The 17,657-nt window shown below is 37.5% G+C and overlaps 1 protein-coding gene across 1 annotated transcript in view; it reads right to left on the reverse strand.

Moving 5' to 3' along the window:
* Positions 1 to 17,657, reverse strand: part of sorcs3a (sortilin related VPS10 domain containing receptor 3a) — a 314,187-nt gene that overhangs the window by 54,328 nt on the left and 242,202 nt on the right. Inside the window, exons 8-10 of the mRNA XM_055204570.2 lie at positions 17,530 to 17,619; positions 14,138 to 14,317; positions 6,240 to 6,386 (exon numbers count right to left, since the gene is read on the reverse strand). Coding sequence (XP_055060545.1) covers positions 6,240 to 6,386; positions 14,138 to 14,317; positions 17,530 to 17,619 — 417 coding nt within the window. The remainder of the gene's footprint in view (positions 1 to 6,239; positions 6,387 to 14,137; positions 14,318 to 17,529; positions 17,620 to 17,657) is intronic.

The raw sequence follows: 17,657 nt of genomic DNA on the forward strand, positions 1-17,657 counted from the left end.
ACCAATATAATAACTGAATAAAAAATAAAGAATGTTTAAAAATTATTTTCCACATGTCATCCGTGCTATCTAAATGAGTCGGAATACACACAGTCAAATTTTGAGATGAGGGCAAAGGAAGTAAAAAATGTATTAAGCCATTGTTTAAGAATTCTGATTCTCCAAATTGGTGAAATGATTGGGTTTGGTTATGGTGGGTCATGGGGCACTATCCAATGCCATTATAAAGCTGAAAAGAGAAAGTCATATACACTTAGGATTGCTTGAGGGTGAGAACAATATGGGTTAATTTTTATTTTGGGGTGAACTGTCCCTTTAAAGGCGGGGTGCATGATCTCTGAAAGCCAATTTTAACATTTGAAATCACCTAAACAAACACTCCCCTACCCCAATAGAATCTAGACCTTCTTTTGATAGACCCGCCCCACACATGGTTAGTAGACACGCCCCTTACTGCTGATTGACTACAAGTGTGTTTTGGTACTCATCCCGACTCCTTTTATTAGTGTTTTTCAAAAATCATGCACCCCGCCTTTAAGCATAATGTTTATGATGTTGCAACCTAATAAAATGTTGTCACAATTCTAAAATAGTGTATGGGAAATACATTTTATACTATTGCATTTTTTCTTGCCACTTTAATATTGAAATGAAATTAAAATCAAACACTGTAATTTGTTTTGGAATATTGTGTTTTTTTTTCACAAATTACTTATCTGTGAGCTTTATTTTTTTATTCATGTGCCTCATAATCTTTAATCAAAAAAACGATCCTTGAAACTATCTCTGTATCCTTGCGGTCATATGGTATGGCAGGTGGGCGGGGTCCGGGAAAAGATCGCAGCGATTAGCAAGTAGCAACATGACCCAACTTTAAACGATCCAATCAGTTCTTGAAGTCCAACTCTACCTTTTTTTATTTCAGAAGCCGTTTCACTTGGATATACGTCATCACCATGGGGAAAATTAGACAATCGCTACTTTCGAGGGTAGTCAGCCAGATGCATGTGTACTGTTTTGCCATAAAACGCAGGTGCAGTGTTTTATTACTGAAGGGCATTGTACTCTACTCCTTTATGCTATCGTAAAGGATAACTACACTGTAGATGAAAAGCACAAATGACTAATAATGTAACGGGTGCACTGCGGTTTCCACAATAGATATAGGACAATTAATTCAAAGTAAAAACTTTCAGAGTGCCTGCCGTTGACACTGCTACCCTTACTGCGAGTATTAATTGCCTTTCACAGTCATTACCGGTAAAGGCAGAGATTTGACATTAAAACAGAAAAGCAACGCTCCTGAGACCTTTAACACAACAAAATGAAAATTATATATGCTCTCTGTGCACTCAGAATGTTCCTTTTCATCGTCTCAATGGATGGCATGACATTATTATCTGGATGGCAAGAGGCGTCGGGATGCAATGTTGGTAATCATAAGGATTATAGAGGACTAATGAGAGTGTCAGAGGAGCGGCCGACAAAGTCAACTTGGACGCAAGCCTCTTTAGTCTCCTACTGTGCGTGTTTTTCTGCTTCTTAATGGTTTATCTACTGGACACACTTTTTTGCAGTACTGTAAGACCAACCAGAATTTCTGTGATGTTCCCAGCTGGTTTATATAAATAATAATGGTTCTTTTATATTTCCACTCATTTTCAATTAAAAATGTGCCAGAAAATAGTACTGGACAGACCTATGCGTGTAACATCTTAAGCTCTTTTTGATTATACGTTGCAAAGTCTATTGACTTTAATCATTTCCTTTGGGGAAGGAACATTACCTTAAGAAAATTGAAAAGTTAAGTGCATTCGCAGTCATCCTTTGGCTTATTTTTTTTTTACTGTGTATGTAGGAAAAATGGGCACATTGCCTTTTCGTCATAATGTGCATTACACATTTGGCAGTCGCTATAATCCAGTACATTTTATTAGCATGTGTATTCTCTGGGAAACAAACCCACAACATTTGCGCAACTAACGCAATGCGCAATGCCTTAGAGGGACATTCCACTTTTTTGAAAATATGCTCATTTTCCAGCTCCCAGAGTTAAACATTTGATTTTTACTGTTTTGGAATCCATTTAGCTGATCTCCGGGTCCGGCGCTAGCACTTTTAGCATAACTTAGCCCAATCCATTGAATCTGATTAGACCATTAGCATCGCGCTAAAAATTAACCAAAGAGTTTTGATATTTTCCTAGAACTTGACTCTTCTGTAGTTAAATCGTGTACTAAGACCGACGGAAAATTAAAATTTGCGATTTTACGCAGGGCCTGAAAATAGTCCTAGAAAGTAAGCAAGGGGACTATTTTCGGGCAGTGCGTAATATCACTACGCCTGCTGCAGCCTATTTAAAACTTGACTCTTCTTGTAGTTACATCGTGTACTAAGACCGACGGAAAATTAAAATTTGCGATTTTACGCAGGGTCTGAAAATAGTCCTAGAAAGTAAGCAAGGGGACTATTTTCGGGCAGTGCGTAATATCACTACGCCTGCTGCAGCCTATTTAAAACTTGACTCTTCTGTAGTTACATCGTGTACTAAGACCGACGGAAAATTAAAATTTGCGATTTTACGCAGGGTCTGAAAATAGTCCTAGAAAGTAAGCAAGGGGACTATTTTCGGGCAGTGCGTAATATCACTACGCCTGCTGCAGCCTATTTAAAACTTGACTCTTCTGTAGTTACATCGTGTACTAAGACCGACGGAAAATTTAAAAGTTGCGATTTTACGCAGGGCCTGAAAATAGTCCTAGAAAGTAAGCAAGGGGACTATTTTCGGGCAGTGCGTAATATCACTACGCATGCTGCAGCCTATTTAAAACTTGACTCTTCTGTAGTTACATCGTGTACTAAGACAGACGGAAAATTAAAATTTGCGATTTTACGCAGGGCCTGAAAATAGTCCTAGAAAGTAAGCAAGGGGACTATTTTCGGGCAGTGCGTAATATCACTACGCCTGCTGCAGCCTATTTAAAACTTGACTCTTCTGTAGTTACATCGTGTACTAAGACCGAAAGAAAATTTAAATTTGCGATTTTACGCAGGGCCTGAAAATAGTCCTAGAAAGTAAGTAAGGGGACTATTTTCGGGCAGTGCGTAATATCACTACGCCTGCTGCAGCCTATTTAAAACTTGACTCTTCTGTAGTTACATCGTGTACTAAGACCGAAAGAAAATTTAAATTTGCGATTTTACGCAGGGCCTGAAAATAGTCCTAGAAAGTAAGTAAGGGGACTATTTTCGGGCAGTGCGTAATATCACTACGCCTGCTGCAGCCTATTTAAAACTTGACTCTTCTGTAGTTACATCGTGTACTAAGACAGACGGAAAATTTAAAGTTACGATTTTACGCAGGGACTGAAAATAGTCCTAGAAAGTAAGCAAGGGGACTATTTTCGGGCAGTGCGTAATATCACTACGCCTGCTGCAGCCTATTTGATACTTGACTCTTCTTTAGTTACATCGTGTACTAAGACAGACGGAAAATTTAAAAGTTGCGATTTTACGCAGGGCCTGAAAATAGTCCTTGAAAGTAAGCAAAGGGACTATTTTCGGGCAGTGTGTAATATCACTACGCCTGCTGCAGCCTATTTAAAACTTGACTCTTCTGTAGTTACATCGTGTACTAAGACCGACGGAAAATTAAAAGTTGCGATTTTACGCAGGGCCTGAAAATAGTCCTAGGAAGTAAGCAAAGGGACTATTTTCGGGCAGTGCGTAATATCACTACGCCTGCTGCAGCCTATTTAAAACTTGACTCTTCTGTAGTTACATCGTGTACTAATACCGACGGAAATTTAAAAGTTGCGATTTTACGCAGGGCCTGAAAATAGTCCTAGAAAGTAAGCAAGGGGACTATTTTCAGCAGTGTGTAATATCACTACGCCTGCTGCAGCCTATTTAAAACTTGACTCTTCTGTAGTTACATCGTGTACTAATACCGACGGAAAATTAAAAGTTGCGATTTTACGCAGGGCCTGAAAATAGTCCTAGAAAGTAAGCAAGGGGACTATTTTCGGGCAGTGCGTAATATCACTACGCATGCTGCAGCCTATTTAAAACTTGACTCTTCTGTAGTTACATCGTGTACTAAGACCGACGGAAAATTAAAATTTGCGATTTTACGCAGGGTCTGAAAATAGTCCTAGAAAGTAAGCAAGGGGACTATTTTCGGGCAGTGCGTAATATCACTACGCCTGCTGCAGCCTATTTAAAACTTGACTCTTCTGTAGTTACATCGTGTACTAAGACCGACGGAAAATTTAAAAGTTGCGATTTTACGCAGGGCCTGAAAATAGTCCTTAAAAGTAAGCAAAGGGACTATTTTCGGGCAGTGCGTAATATCACTACGCCTGCTGCAGCCTATTTAAAACTTGACTCTTCTGTAGTTACATCGTGTACTAAGACAGACGGAAAATTTAAAGTTACGATTTTACGCAGGGACTGAAAATAGTCCTAGAAAGTAAGCAAGGGGACTATTTTCGGGCAGTGCGTAATATCACTACGCCTGCTGCAGCCTATTTGATACTTGACTCTTCTGTAGTTACATCGTGTACTAAGACAGACGGAAAATTTAAAAGTTGCGATTTTACGCAGGGCCTGAAAATAGTCCTTGAAAGTAAGCAAAGGGACTATTTTCGGGCAGTGCGTAATATCACTACGCCTGCTGCAGCCTATTTAAAACTTGACTCTTCTGTAGTTACATCGTGTACTAAGACCGACGGAAAATTAAAAGTTGCGATTTTACGCAGGGCCTGAAAATAGTCCTAGGAAGTAAGCAAAGGGACTATTTTCGGGCAGTGCGTAATATCACTACGCCTGCTGCAGCCTATTTAAAACTTGACTCTTCTGTAGTTACATCGTGTACTAAGACCGAAAGAAAATTTAAATTTGCGATTTTACGCAGGGCCTGAAAATAGTCCTAGAAAGTAAGTAAGGGGACTATTTTCGGGCAGTGCGTAATATCACTACGCCTGCTGCAGCCTATTTAAAACTTGACTCTTCTGTAGTTACATCGTGTACTAAGACAGACGGAAAATTTAAAGTTACGATTTTACGCAGGGACTGAAAATAGTCCTAGAAAGTAAGCAAGGGGACTATTTTCGGGCAGTGCGTAATATCACTACGCCTGCTGCAGCCTATTTGATACTTGACTCTTCTGTAGTTACATCGTGTACTAAGACAGACGGAAAATTTAAAAGTTGCGATTTTACGCAGGGCCTGAAAATAGTCCTTGAAAGTAAGCAAAGGGACTATTTTCGGGCAGTGTGTAATATCACTACGCCTGCTGCAGCCTATTTAAAACTTGACTCTTCTGTAGTTACATCGTGTACTAAGACCGACGGAAAATTAAAAGTTGCGATTTTACGCAGGGCCTGAAAATAGTCCTAGGAAGTAAGCAAAGGGACTATTTTCGGGCAGTGCGTAATATCACTACGCCTGCTGCAGCCTATTTAAAACTTGACTCTTCTGTAGTTACATTGTGTACTAAGACCTACGGAAAATTTAAATTTGCGATTTTACGCAGGGCCTGAAAATAGTCCTAGGAAGTAAGCAAAGGGACTATTTTCGGGCAGTGCGTAATATCACTACGCCTGCTGCAGCCTATTTAAAACTTGACTCTTCTGTAGTTACATTGTGTACTAAGACCTACGGAAAATTAAAAGTTAAGATTTTACGCAGGGCCTGAAAATAGTCCTAGGAAGTAAGCAAAGGGACTATTTTCGGGCAGTGCGTAATATCACTACGCCTGCTGCAGCCACGTTACACAAGCAAAGTTCTTGATTATTACGCTGGAATGAGAGTATAGTCCTAGCCATATCTGCCTAGAAAACCGCAACTTAAAATTTTCCGTCGGTCTTAGTACACGATGTAACTACAAAAGCGTCAAGTTTTAAATAGGAAAAATATCGAAACTCTTTGGTTATTTTTTAGCGCGATGCTAATGGTCTAAGCAGAGTCAATGGATTATGCTAAGCTATGCTAAAAGTGGTACCGCCAGACCCGTAGATCAGCTGAATAGATTCCAAAAAGGTAAAAATCAAATGTTTAACTCTTGGGGAGCTGGAAAATAAGCATTTTTTTTTTTAAAGTGGAGTGTGCCTTTAATACATCATGCACAATAAGACAATTGTGTCAAACTTGATTGCACATTAATGTTTATATTGCTCTGCAAAATATTATTGCTCTTTTTCGTACTAGTTTTCTGTTCATTTTTTCATCTTTCTTACCAGCACACAATGAATCTCATTTCCAGTCAGATCAGTATTGGGTGCCTGTAAAAGCCTCCAGTCGCGTCCCTTGTTGTAAGTGATGTACGTCTTCACCTGGTTCTCCACCTTTCTATTAGCGATGAGCATACCTTCAATCCCTGCTACCTGGGAACAAGGGACAGAAACAAATGTAAACTACCGATCTGCCATTGGTGTAGTTTCTATGGGGAAACCCTGCAAAATAATCAAAACTAGCAATAACACCCCCTCCAATATTTTTATAATGATTAATGAAAACATATGACCACCTTACCCGCCGATGTTCAAACCAAATCTACGCTTTTGACATCTATGGTCCCCCATGGTTTCCCCAATAAAGACTCTTAATTAGGTACGGACACTTGTGCCTGCTCTTACAACAGCTAACTTAAGCTTTCTGACATACTGTAGACAATTCTTGAGATATTACTGCTCCTGACAAGCATCTAACCCAGTGCCAGGCTGTTCATTCTTAGCTTGAAACCAGTCCAAAGTTAGCAATACTGAATCATGACAGTGGTGCTGGCGACCCGTTTTTAATCGTGCCCCGCTAGCGAAGCATGCTTTAAGGCAGGGTCCAGCTCTGTAAGTGGCACTAATAGGGAGTGCATTTGACAGTGTCATAGTGACGGAGCCACATTGGACGGACACGGCTAATGAGGTTCCCTCCTCCGCCGGCCAGACATGTCAATCACAACGGTAATTATTTATTATCCTTTAGCTTCCATCTCTCCATTCCAATGTTCTCCCGGAGGACGGATGCACTGGTGGCGGGAGAGAGGTTCATATTCAGTGCATTCGCCAAATCGGGTCTGTAAAAAAATCTCTGATCGGCCGGGTGATGGTTTACGTTTACAATAACTTTGTCAATGGATTCCCTAAAGAACAAGGTTGAATGTGAGTTGCATTTAAAGGAACAGTTCACTCAAAAAACAAAAAAAACCTCTTAGGTTTGTTCCAAAAACCTTTTGATTTACTTAATTCTCACAATGTTCTAAGTGCTACTGTTAAATAAGATCGTTCGATTATAGATATAAGAATGTAGATATACAGTACCGGTGGATTGTATCCCAACGGTGCCGCCATATTACAGAGGTCAAGACTGTGATCAAAAAATGCACACAGGTGAGTGTGATAGCTGCGGTTTGATTGGATAAAAAGCTTAAAAATTATAAATTACTTTTTTACGTACCTATAGTCACGTAATTTTTTGATTCTTTTTCGTGATACAGTCACGAATTTCCGCGTTTTTTCGTGATCGTATCACAAATTTCTGTTTATGTGTTATTGTAACGTATTCTTACCATTGTCGCTTCGGTTTAGGGTTAGATTTACATAAAATTACATCCTTACCCAAACCCAACTCTAACCCTAACGCCAGAGATGGCCATAAATACATGGAAATGTATTTCAAATACAAATACAAAATACTGTGTCGAAAAATGTATTTAAATACAAATACAAAATACTGTGAGGAAAAATGTATTTAAATACAAATACAGTATTTTGTATTTTGAAAATACACAAAATACATGTAAAATTCAGTGCAATTATCCCTATTAGGCTGAAATCTTTCTGGGTCTATTTCTGAATGCCAAAAAGTATTTAGATGTGTGCAACTGCTTAGAAACTTTCATTTTATTTTACATACCTCTTGCTTTCCCCTGCCCTGTAGGAAATAAAAAACTTGAAGGGGTGTGCTGACAAGACACCTTCATAATTAAGACATGACAGGTGTCATGAACATGAAGAAGATTTTATGCACATTTATGACAACTCCCATTAAGTGTCATTTACTCAATTATGTAATTTTTAATGCAAAGATGACATTGTTTGAGATTTCTTTGTTATGACAACTTGACACATAAACCAATACAACACAACTTGTTATAAATCATAAACAATAATTATCAAACTTAAGAAACTACCTAGCTTTGTGGGTTAACATTATATTAAACTGTCATTTAAATTTCATTAAGTGTTGATACTATGTCAAATATTATTAATACTCGGTCAAATAAACATTATGAACTGAAGAATATTCATGACGCTGTTAAAAAACTATTTAACAGAGTATTAACACTTAATGACATTTTAATGACAAATTATATTTGTATCACTGGTAAAAAGTGGTCAGTTATGGTGTCTTGGTTAATGTCAAGTTGTCATGACACAGCATGATGTACATCTCAAACAATATCATCTTTGCAATAAAATGACATAATTGAACAAATGACACTTAATAACAGTTGTCATAAACGTCCATAAAATCTCCTTCATATTCATGACACAAGTGTAATGTCAGCCTTATGAACACCCATTGAAGTAAAGTGATGTTTTATAAAAACATCATAAAAACTTTTTCATGTGTCGACGACCCACAACCTAAACAGTTTATATGAAGAAATCCACATATTTACTTCTCACGAGACGAGTGTTTGACAAATTATTCAGCAAACTACTTTCTCTCATCGCTGCTTTTTGATGGTTTTGAGAACAAATACTCACGAGTTGCCCTCTGTCATTTACAGAATTATACAACGGAGAGCACGTCAAGCATAAAAGTCTTGTAGGTTTACTGAGGAGCCTGCAGGTTCACGCCGTAGAGTAGAGCCATGCAAATTGCAAAAGTGTAAACAAGGCTTCAACTGCACAAAGCTAAAAAGAAATCAGCAACTGTGTGCTGATTCCACCACTTGCCGCGTCACGTGTGAAGGGCCTTTAGGAAAACACCAGTTTTTCAATATTTTACTATGTTCTTACGTCAACTTGAATGAATACATACATATATTTTTTCAATATGTGCACTTCATCTTTGCACAGCATGTCATGAATGTGTTAGCATTTCGCCTAGTCTCATTTATTCCTCAGGATCCAAACAGGGAAGAATTTAGAAGCCACCGAACACTTCCATGTTTTCCCCATTCAAAGACTGTTACATGAGTAGTTACACGAGTAAGAAGAACTATATTGTAGTGATGCACCGAAATAAAAATTCTTGGCCGAATCCGAAAACCGAAAAAAGCAAACCAAGGCCGAAAAACCGAAACCGAAACACCGAAATAAATTATTATGTCAATTATAAGTACAATTGCATTTATGGCTATCACTGTGTATAACTTTACTAGGGGTGTGTGACGGATAAAAAAAACTCACAGTTCGGATCACATTACAGTTTTTGAGGCACAGATCAGATTATTTTTCGGATCAGCAAAAAGCGGGTGGGAAAAATCTAATAAACAATAAAGAAATTGCAAACATTTATAAAAGAGAACATTAAAAGTTGTACATTAATAAGGTCTGAAATTAGCATTAGGTACAGAAATCAAATTAAATGAATCATAACACAATAAATTAAATATATTATTATTTTTAGAGCTATTTGTCTCTTTGTAATAAGTTGTTTGATCAACATTAATGACACAGACTTAAGTAGGTTAATCTGACTGTAATCTATACATACACTTAAGACATAAATGTTTTTATTAGAAAAATAATACTGTGGAGATAATTTTGTTTATATGTGCCCTGTCAATAACAGTGAGATTTTATGTTTGCTTGTTTTTTTTTAACGCGTTTCTCTCGTATGTGCACTACCGAGGGCACTTAAACGCACATACAGAGACCGAGGGTGAATCCCAAACAGCGCAACAGTCGCTCCACATAAAAACGTTACGCTGTGTTTCATTGCTTTATTCGCCAAATGTATGTTAATGGATTGCAGTATGAGACACATTAGCGCGACTCTCTCTAAAGTTTACACATCAAGACATGCTTAATCTTTGCAGAGGCGTGCAAACAGCTCGACCGTGAGTGAAACCTGCTTGAGCACGAAGGGGAGGGGTGGGAGACGACTGATCACCGTGAGTGAAACCCAAGCGCAAGTTTACGGATGGGAGGGGCGCGGTTGACATTCATTTTTGGTTTACATTTTCGGCTGGATTTTTTATTTCAGCCCGAAACCGATAATGCCATTTTCGGCCGAAATTTTCGGCGACCGAAATTTCGATGCACCCCTACTATATTGTATGGCGGAAGAGCACTTTGTCTGCAACACTTCAACCTCTGGCGCAGTAACATCATGACTCCTGTGAAGATGTTACTGCGCGCTGAGGTCGAAGTGCTGCAAACTATGTGCTCTTTCTCCATGCATTGAAAATAGATAGTTATGTATTAATTTGTCTAAGTTGAGTTAAGAACATAGTAAAGTATTAAAAAAGTGGTTTTCCTTTAAGTCAAAAGTGTAGGCCTATTTGTCAGCGTTCCACACTCTCTCTCAGTCGTGCAACGTGCAAATGCAACTGCAACTGCCTGCCAACGTGCAAGTGTGAATTTGAATTTCCTTTCCTTTTGAATTTTTTTCCCACTCCAACATTTCAGTTATTCCCCACTAAAAGCTGCACAGATATATTTGCTTACCTGAACTCTGGTGTCTGGTCTGATCTAGTTGATGCATGAAAACAGCACCCGGTTGACTGGCTCAAAGTATTTTGAGTATTTTAAAAATACAAAAATACTCAGCTTAAATGTATTTAAATACAAATTACATTACATTTTTTTCAAAGGCTTTAAAATACAAAATACAAAATACTATTTTGTATTTCAAATACGTATTTTAAATACATGTATTTGAAATACTGCCCATCCCTGCCTAACGCCAGGCGACAATGGTCTAAAAATCAGAAAATATTATAAATAAATCAGAAAAAAAAGTATAAACCAATACTTAAAATGACATCCTAACACAAACAACAAATCTAACCCTAAACCGAAGCGACAATGGTTAAAAAGTAGGAAAAAGCAGTTGTGTAACCAATACGTGACAATGACACATAAACAGAAATTCATGATACGATCACGAAAAAACACGGAAATTCGTGACGGTATAACGAAAAATAATAAAAAAAGTACATTACTATAGGTACATCATTTCGTGAGCCTGGTATAGCAGCAATCATATCAATTATTCTGATCACACTTTTTAAGGTCTAATTCTCACTTTTAATCCAAGTGTTGGTAACATGACATCTAGTTGTTTACTCACGACTGTAACTTAAGTTATCTCCAGACGCGATTGACGTCCAAACGCACACACAAACACACGATGCCTCATATTTGACGCGCTTTGTGGTATCATTATAAAATATGCGATTGCAAACATCACATCTACTTGTTTACTCGAGCGTAAAGTTATCTCCAGACAGACGCGAGTGTGTGTGCTTCGTCAGTGTGACGGGATTGATGTCCAATTAACGCACACACAAACACACGATGCCTCATATTTGATGCGCTATGTGGTATCATTATAAAAGATGATCTCTCGCCTGTAAATATAAGTTATCTCCAGGCGCTTATGTTTTCTTTGTGCTTCCGTCAGACGCGATCGACGCCAAACGCACACACAAACACACACACAATGCCTCATATTTGACGCACTTTGTATTAAGACGCATCTAAACACATCTAAAACCCTGTTTGTTCGCGTATATCTCTGCACAGAAAGTTTATTTAACGCAGGATCACGGGAAGGCATTTCTTTTGTGTTGCTTTCACAAACAAGCACGTAACAATAATGGCATCGTCTTACTGCCTAAAGGCTCATTATGCAGCTCATTATGCAAGTGTTTTGTTCTTCAGCTGTCAATCACAGATTATTCAAGAGCTTCCAGCCTCCTTGCATATTGCCTTCCTAACCAAAAAGTGACTTTGAAATTGTAAATCAATATATTGTTTTATGTGGATGAGTAAGCAGAATGATTTTCACATCATTTTAAAGAAAAAACTCTAGACTAGGATCATGTTTTGAAAAGTCTTGGGAAAACATGTTTAGTATGGGTTTTTTGGACTTATATCAGCCACTTACATTTTTTTCTTTTTCAAAAACCACGCATAAACATTTTTCTCTCAAAAATACAAACATGTTGTACATACATGTTGATCATATAATATAGTAGCCCAGTTTGTGCTGAACACAGTGTTATAAGACTTTTGCCATTATTATGTTTTTAAGCAACTGAAAAAAGCACAAATGTCAGTGCATGTCAAAACTTCTCCAGGGCCCTAAAAACCCCTTAGACCCCAGAGGATTAACTATTAACTACTTTTGCTTCAATATAGTCCTCATTACTGCAGGGTTTCCCAGAGCACTTTGCAGTTCGGACGGCCCGCCTAAGCTGGGAAACCCTACCGCCTTAACTAGGTCGTCCAAAAAAATAATTAAAAAATAATAATAATAATTTGCGGCGCAAAAGGCCGTCAGATGCATCTCGGAGAATAGCGCGTACGCGCTTCACACCACGAGCGGGCACGTGCGCCACACGGCCAAAATGAGAGAAAGACGCGATAAAAATTACAGCATTACTAGCAGCTGTTTGCCAGTAACTTCCTGTAGATTTAAATTGATGTTATTTACAGTTTGTTTAAAGTTAAATGAACATTAAACATGAACAAGTCTTCATCTTTACAGAATTAAACTAAAAGTGCAAAGTATTCTTTTACATTTAACTTTAAACAAACTTTTCCCAGTAAATAACATAAATTTAAATCTACAGTAAGTTACTGGCAACCATCTGCATACATTGCAGCTAATTTTTACAGTGTACAGTAGGATTGTGCACCTCAGATAAGAAGTCACCAGCCGCCACTGATTTATACTAACATTCTGGACTCTTGCAATATGTCGACACCGTTGGAGTGTGTTAGCAAAGTGTAGTGTGTTTTTTCTAATGAAGCTTGGTGGTTAAACTATAGGAATTCAGTTGGGTACGTCTAAACATGCTGATCAGCATTCTGGTCATTTTACTGGAAATAAATGACCATAAATAATCATAAATACTAATATACTTTTTAAAGGAAAGACAAAAATACAACACCAAAATAGATTGCACACAGCGTGCCAGAAACATCATATGCATTACCAAGCAATTTGTCAAAAAAAGAAGCGTATAAATGCAAAACAAAACAGCTCACTGATCAATAGACAAATAAATATGAAAAACGTCCAGACAGAAACACCATCTATATGACGACTCCATCTGGAGCTTTGTTAAAAAAAAACACCTAACGGTTTTCAATAAGCATTAATGAAGACTGCTGAAATCTATTAGAGATATGGACGGACTGCTGATTCAGTATTGGCACGGTGAGCGTGCATTGAGACAGCCCTGGCACAGCAGCGGAGAAACGCATCATAACCGGTGCATTAATGAATCCTCGCTTGCACTCACTAATGGAGACCATTTTTAGCTCCTTGGACACGGGAAGCGAATATTTCATGCCCCGACTTTTTTCGTTTTGCCGGAGAGCTGCTAATTTTAAAGCGATTTCATACAGTATATGCTGAGAGCAGCCATATTCTGATGCTAATGTTTTAATGCCCGGAGGAAGCGGGAATGGATTTCCTTGTGGAAGTCAATAGGCGAACCGATTCATATGGAAAGCAAATAGAAAGCACTCTAGTGTTTGAATTTGGCCATGCATTAGAAATACACGCAGATCGATATTGAAATACCAATAAAGTTCTGTATGACATGTGGGTGAGGATGACAACATTTCCATTTTGGCTGAAGTAACCTTTGGACTCAATGTTAAAAATCTATAAATAGAATATATTATACACATATATTATGTAAATTATATTAATTTGAAGACCACAGGAGTAGCACCTCCCCTTCTTCTCAAGGCCGCCCTAAAAAATTTTTTAACTACAACTCAATTCATCGGCCCTGTCTCATGTGCTAACTCTCATTTACGCTTGCTGATTCCCCAAAAGACTTAAAACAATGTGTGACATTGAGTACCAGTGCAAGGAGTTGAGTCTGACATGAATTTTAACAACTAGCATCTAACGTGTTAACATGTTAGCAATGAAGTTATGCCTGGTAAAGGTCGATCATGCTGTTGCCCCCGAGGCTGCGGCTCGTCCTGACGTTCTCCAATGCCAAAGTGAAGTAAACTCCCCGCACGTCAGATATGTACAGGTTATACGTGTCGTTTTGATTCCACTCCTGGACGGCGGCGAAGACCTGACTCTGATCCGTACTTACGATATGCAGGTCCTGTAAAAAAAGAGAATGTAAACAGGAAGGGAGACAGAAGAAAGCAGAAGTCATTAGCGAGGATCCCTGCTAGCTCTCAGTGGGCAGTAGCTACAGGATTACATGTTCACGCAGGGATCAGTGAAACATGTGTTGGAATGTAAACCCTGCTGCTGACTGAAGAAAGCCAACAGTAAACATTTAGCCCTAGTTGTTTAGCTTCAAAATAAAAACGAGAAACGTGCTGTTTTTTGTCGCAGTCCTCTTCAAAAATGTACTTTTTTCCTTATTAAAAAGTTTACACACAAACAACATTAAAAAGCAGGTTGACAAATAAATGCTCTCACATGAGACTACAGTTGTATCAATGATAAAAAGGTTGGCCATGTTAAGAACAACTTTAAAGGGATAGTTCACCCAACAATGAACATTCTGTCATCATTTACTCATTCGTGGACCCCATTCAATTCGATAGTAGGAAAAAGAATACTATGGAAGTAAATGGGGTCCACGAATGGTTTGGTTACAAACATTTATCAAAATATCTTCCTTTGTGTTCGTCAGAACAAAAAAATTTATACAGGTCTGTAACAACATGAGAGTGAGTAAATGATAACAGAATTTTCATTTTTGGGTGAACTATCTCTTTAAAAGGACTAATATCACGCAGCATTATTAAGATGACTAATTATCAGGATAGTCCCCAAAATAAAAATTTACTGTTTATTTAGTCACCCTCAGGCCATCCAAGTAAAACCGAAGTGCTCTGTGATGCAAGTCAACGGATCTGCCACTTTGAGAAAACAAAAGCAGATACATCTAATATATCGTTTTTTGTTTTTTTTTTTTTAAGAAATTGAACGTTATTAAAGACTCAAAAAAAAGACTTTAACACAATTTTCAACCCACTTAAATAATAAAAAATTACATTTACTAAATAATTTTATGTTGGGACCACATTAATGATTTTTGTTAATATTATAACAGGGTGGTGGATCTGTATTTCCCAGAAAGCTTTTCATGCAACTGCATTATTTTATGCATTTTTAGGTAAAGAAAAGACTTTATAGTGTTTATTGTTTGCTTATCTTATTGATTTAGAAGAGTTTGTGTTATATTTTTTCGAATTGGTTAGTTGCCATCAGTGATGTAAGGGTTGATTCAAAATGAGTGGGTGCCTGATATTCAGGTTGCGGTCGGTGGGGTTGTTTGAAATAAAGATGACAATTAATTATTTTTAACAATTAATACTTTTAAAAAATGCGGGCCAGGTCAGGTACACTGTAAAAACATTCTGTAAAAATTGCAGCTGGGTTGCTGGTAACTTACCGTAGATTTAAATGTATGTTTTTTACTGTCAACATTTTGTTCAAAGTTAAATGAACATTAAACATTTACAAGTCTTTGTCTTTATAGAGTAAAACTAAAAAAACATCATCAAGCAAAACATTCTGGGAAACAAAATCTGAAGCAAAAAAACAGAAAAAGGTTGATGATGCTTTCTGGTTCCCAGAATGCTTTGCATGAGGCTGTTATTGTATAGTTTTATTCTGTAAAGATAAAGACTTGTTATTATTTAAAATTTATTTAACTTTGAACAAACTCTTGCCAGTAAATAACATAAATGTAAATCTACGGTAAATTACCGGCAACCCAGCTGCAATAACATTTTTTACAGTGTAAAGTATTTTTTTGCGGTCCAAGTTGCGGGCGGGTTAGTTGAAAACGTCGGTCGTGTCCGGGTTGTTTATACATTGAGCAGCACATCACTGGTTACCAGAAGAGTGTCGCTTGTGGTTGTGCATGTGAGATACTTCTCTCATTGATTATGTTTACATGTGCACCAATAATGCGATTATTTCAATAATCAGAGTAAGTTGTTTACTGGAGCTTTACTTCTGTTTACATGCAGTTTTTATTTTCAGATTTTTTTTTTGTGCTTATTTTTCACACATAGCCCAATGCAGAGTATGATGAACTCACATACTGTCCAAAGTTTAAATTACATTAAAGGGGAAATATCATACACAATCTGACTTTTTCTATGTTTAGGTGCTATATTTGGTTCCCCAGTGCTTGTATCAAATTAGAAACTGTGAAAAAGATCAACTCAGTGACATGGTTTTGACAAACCATTCTCTGCAAGCATTGGCTCCCATTGCGATGTCAGAAGGGGATAATACCCCCCTTAATCTGCATTATCCAACTACGGCACTGTCATTTAGTGCAGAGCCGAACTAATTTGCATTTAAAATCACATGCACATTTTACCTATCGAATGTTATTTTTATTATTAGCATGCTAATGTGTATCTGCTAATTAGTATGATATAGAAACTGACGTTTATTAGGTTGGTTTAACAAGACATTTTTGTTTGAATGAAATTTTTTTGTGCTTGTTGAACAGACCAGAATTAATTGTGTGGAAACGTTTTTCTTAACTAAACTTTGTTTATTGTACAAGATATTGTTATAACCAATTTAAAATGTAAATTTATTAAAAGTTCGTGTAACAAAAAAATTGCTTAAATGAACTTATTTTATTCTTGTTGTACAGCCTAAACTAATTAGGTGAACAAGTGTTCCTTAATTATATTAGGTTAATTGAACAATTTTTTTAAGTAACCGTTATTAGCGTTAATGCAGAGCATCTACCATACAGGAATGCGCTTGATGCTTCCGCTCTATAAGTGGCAATGAGAGGCTGGATGACCTGAGGGTGAATAAATAAACAGCACATTTTTTTTTATTTGGGTGAACTATGCCTTTAAAGGTCCCGTTTTTCCTGATCCCATTTTTCAAACATTAGTTAGTGTGTAATGTTGCTGTTAAGGCATAAATAATACCTGCAATATGATAAAGCTCAAAGTTCACTGACAGGCCAGTTTGGACTACAGCCCTCTACTTCGCAGTTGAATGACATCAATATAAGAGTTTTTGACTAAACTCCGCCCACAGGAATACGTCAATCACAACACACTAAACAAAGTACACAATCAGAACTCGATACGTATTTCTGAAGGAGGGACTACATACAAGAAGGAAGACATCAGCCCGTTTTGAGGACAGGGAAAACAGCGCTATACAGATAAGTAAATTCTGTGAAAAATCCCGCTTTTTTACACACGAAACATGAAGATATGTTATTGCGCATAATAAACACAATCATGGCTTCAAAAACACAGGAAAAACAGGACTTTTAATTTGAATTATTTGCAACTGTTAGTATCTTACCTTGGGCAGAGAGTACTTAGGAATTTTAATGCGAACAAACGGTTCTCGTTGATAGGACACGTAGTAACTCGCCCTGCCCGTTGTGGTCACCTGCATGGAAAAAACAACACAAATCTTACACAGCAAAT

This window comes from Misgurnus anguillicaudatus, chromosome 3 (genome assembly GCF_027580225.2).
Source record: "Misgurnus anguillicaudatus chromosome 3, ASM2758022v2, whole genome shotgun sequence".
In the NCBI taxonomy this organism is placed as follows: domain Eukaryota; kingdom Metazoa; phylum Chordata; class Actinopteri; order Cypriniformes; family Cobitidae; genus Misgurnus; species Misgurnus anguillicaudatus.